This window comes from Coenobita brevimanus, chromosome 111, assembly GCF_032717465.1.
Source record: "Coenobita brevimanus isolate Jiangsu-jjx chromosome 111, ASM3271746v2, whole genome shotgun sequence".
Classification (NCBI taxonomy): domain Eukaryota; kingdom Metazoa; phylum Arthropoda; class Malacostraca; order Decapoda; family Coenobitidae; genus Coenobita; species Coenobita brevimanus.
This window is the reverse complement of record NC_137064.1, coordinates 5793139-5794059: the sequence shown is the minus strand read 5'-3', so window position 1 is coordinate 5794059 and position 921 is coordinate 5793139. Positions and strand designations below refer to the sequence as shown.

The following is a 921-nucleotide window of genomic DNA, read 5'->3' as shown; positions in this document are numbered from 1 at the left end:
ATTAATCAAGTAAGAAGCGCTCGAAGTTACAACACAAAACTCTTCCTAAATATTATCCAGACTGCTAACTGCACTTGGTGATGTTGGATGCAGGCTAAAATCTATAATAATATACATTTTCATAAACGTTCGTCACTTAGGGCTTGCTTTCCCCTTAGAGTTTTCAAATTTAATAAAGAAAAATGCGTAAAAAAAAAAAAAAAAAAAAAAAGACTCAAGGCTATGAAACTGACTCACCTTGACTCTGAGGTCGTCTGCCGAGTCATCACGTCGCCGAGAACGGAATTTGGGCGCGAAACGGAGCAGCATCCTCACACTGACTCACTAGGCCTCACACTGACTCACTAGGCCCCACACTGACTCACTAGGCCCCACACTGACTCACAGGGCCCCACACTGACTCATAAGGACATATTTGCTATTACCTGGCTCATAACTGTTGTCCTGCGAGGCGTGTTATTAGGGAAATGACCCACGCTGACTCATAAGGCCATATTTTGCATTACCTGGGAAGTGTGCTAACAGGGCAGTGACTCACGCTCACAATGACACACGGGTAATCACACTGACTCGCAAGGACGTGTTTTGTATTGCACGGTTTATAATTTTGTCCTGTAAGGTATTAGGGAAATGACTCACGATGACTCACACTGACTCACGCTCACTCACAGTGACTCATAAGTACGTATTTTATTACTTGGTTCATAATTTTCGTCCTGTGAGGTTTGTTTATAAGGCAATGACTCACGCCGACTCACACTGACTCACGAGGACGCATTTTCTATTTCCTGGTTCATAACTTTGTCCTGTGAGGTGATATTCGGGCAATGACTCACGCTGACCCACAGGTGCTCACAATGACTCACATGGGCCTTCACTGACTCGCACGGATAATGTGACTCACAAGCACATACTTCAACC

The 921-nt window shown here is 44.3% G+C and overlaps 1 protein-coding gene across 1 annotated transcript in view; it reads right to left on the bottom strand.

The window, feature by feature from the left end:
* Positions 1-309, bottom strand: part of LOC145417762 (dynein axonemal intermediate chain 1-like) — a gene marked incomplete at its 3' end in the record, with an annotated part of 25471 nt that extends 25162 nt beyond the window's left edge. The window contains exon 1 of the mRNA XM_080286368.1: positions 238-309. Within this exon, the coding sequence (XP_080142494.1) occupies positions 238-309 (72 nt within the window). The remainder of the gene's footprint in view (positions 1-237) is intronic.
* Between the last annotated feature and the right edge of the window lie 612 nt (positions 310-921).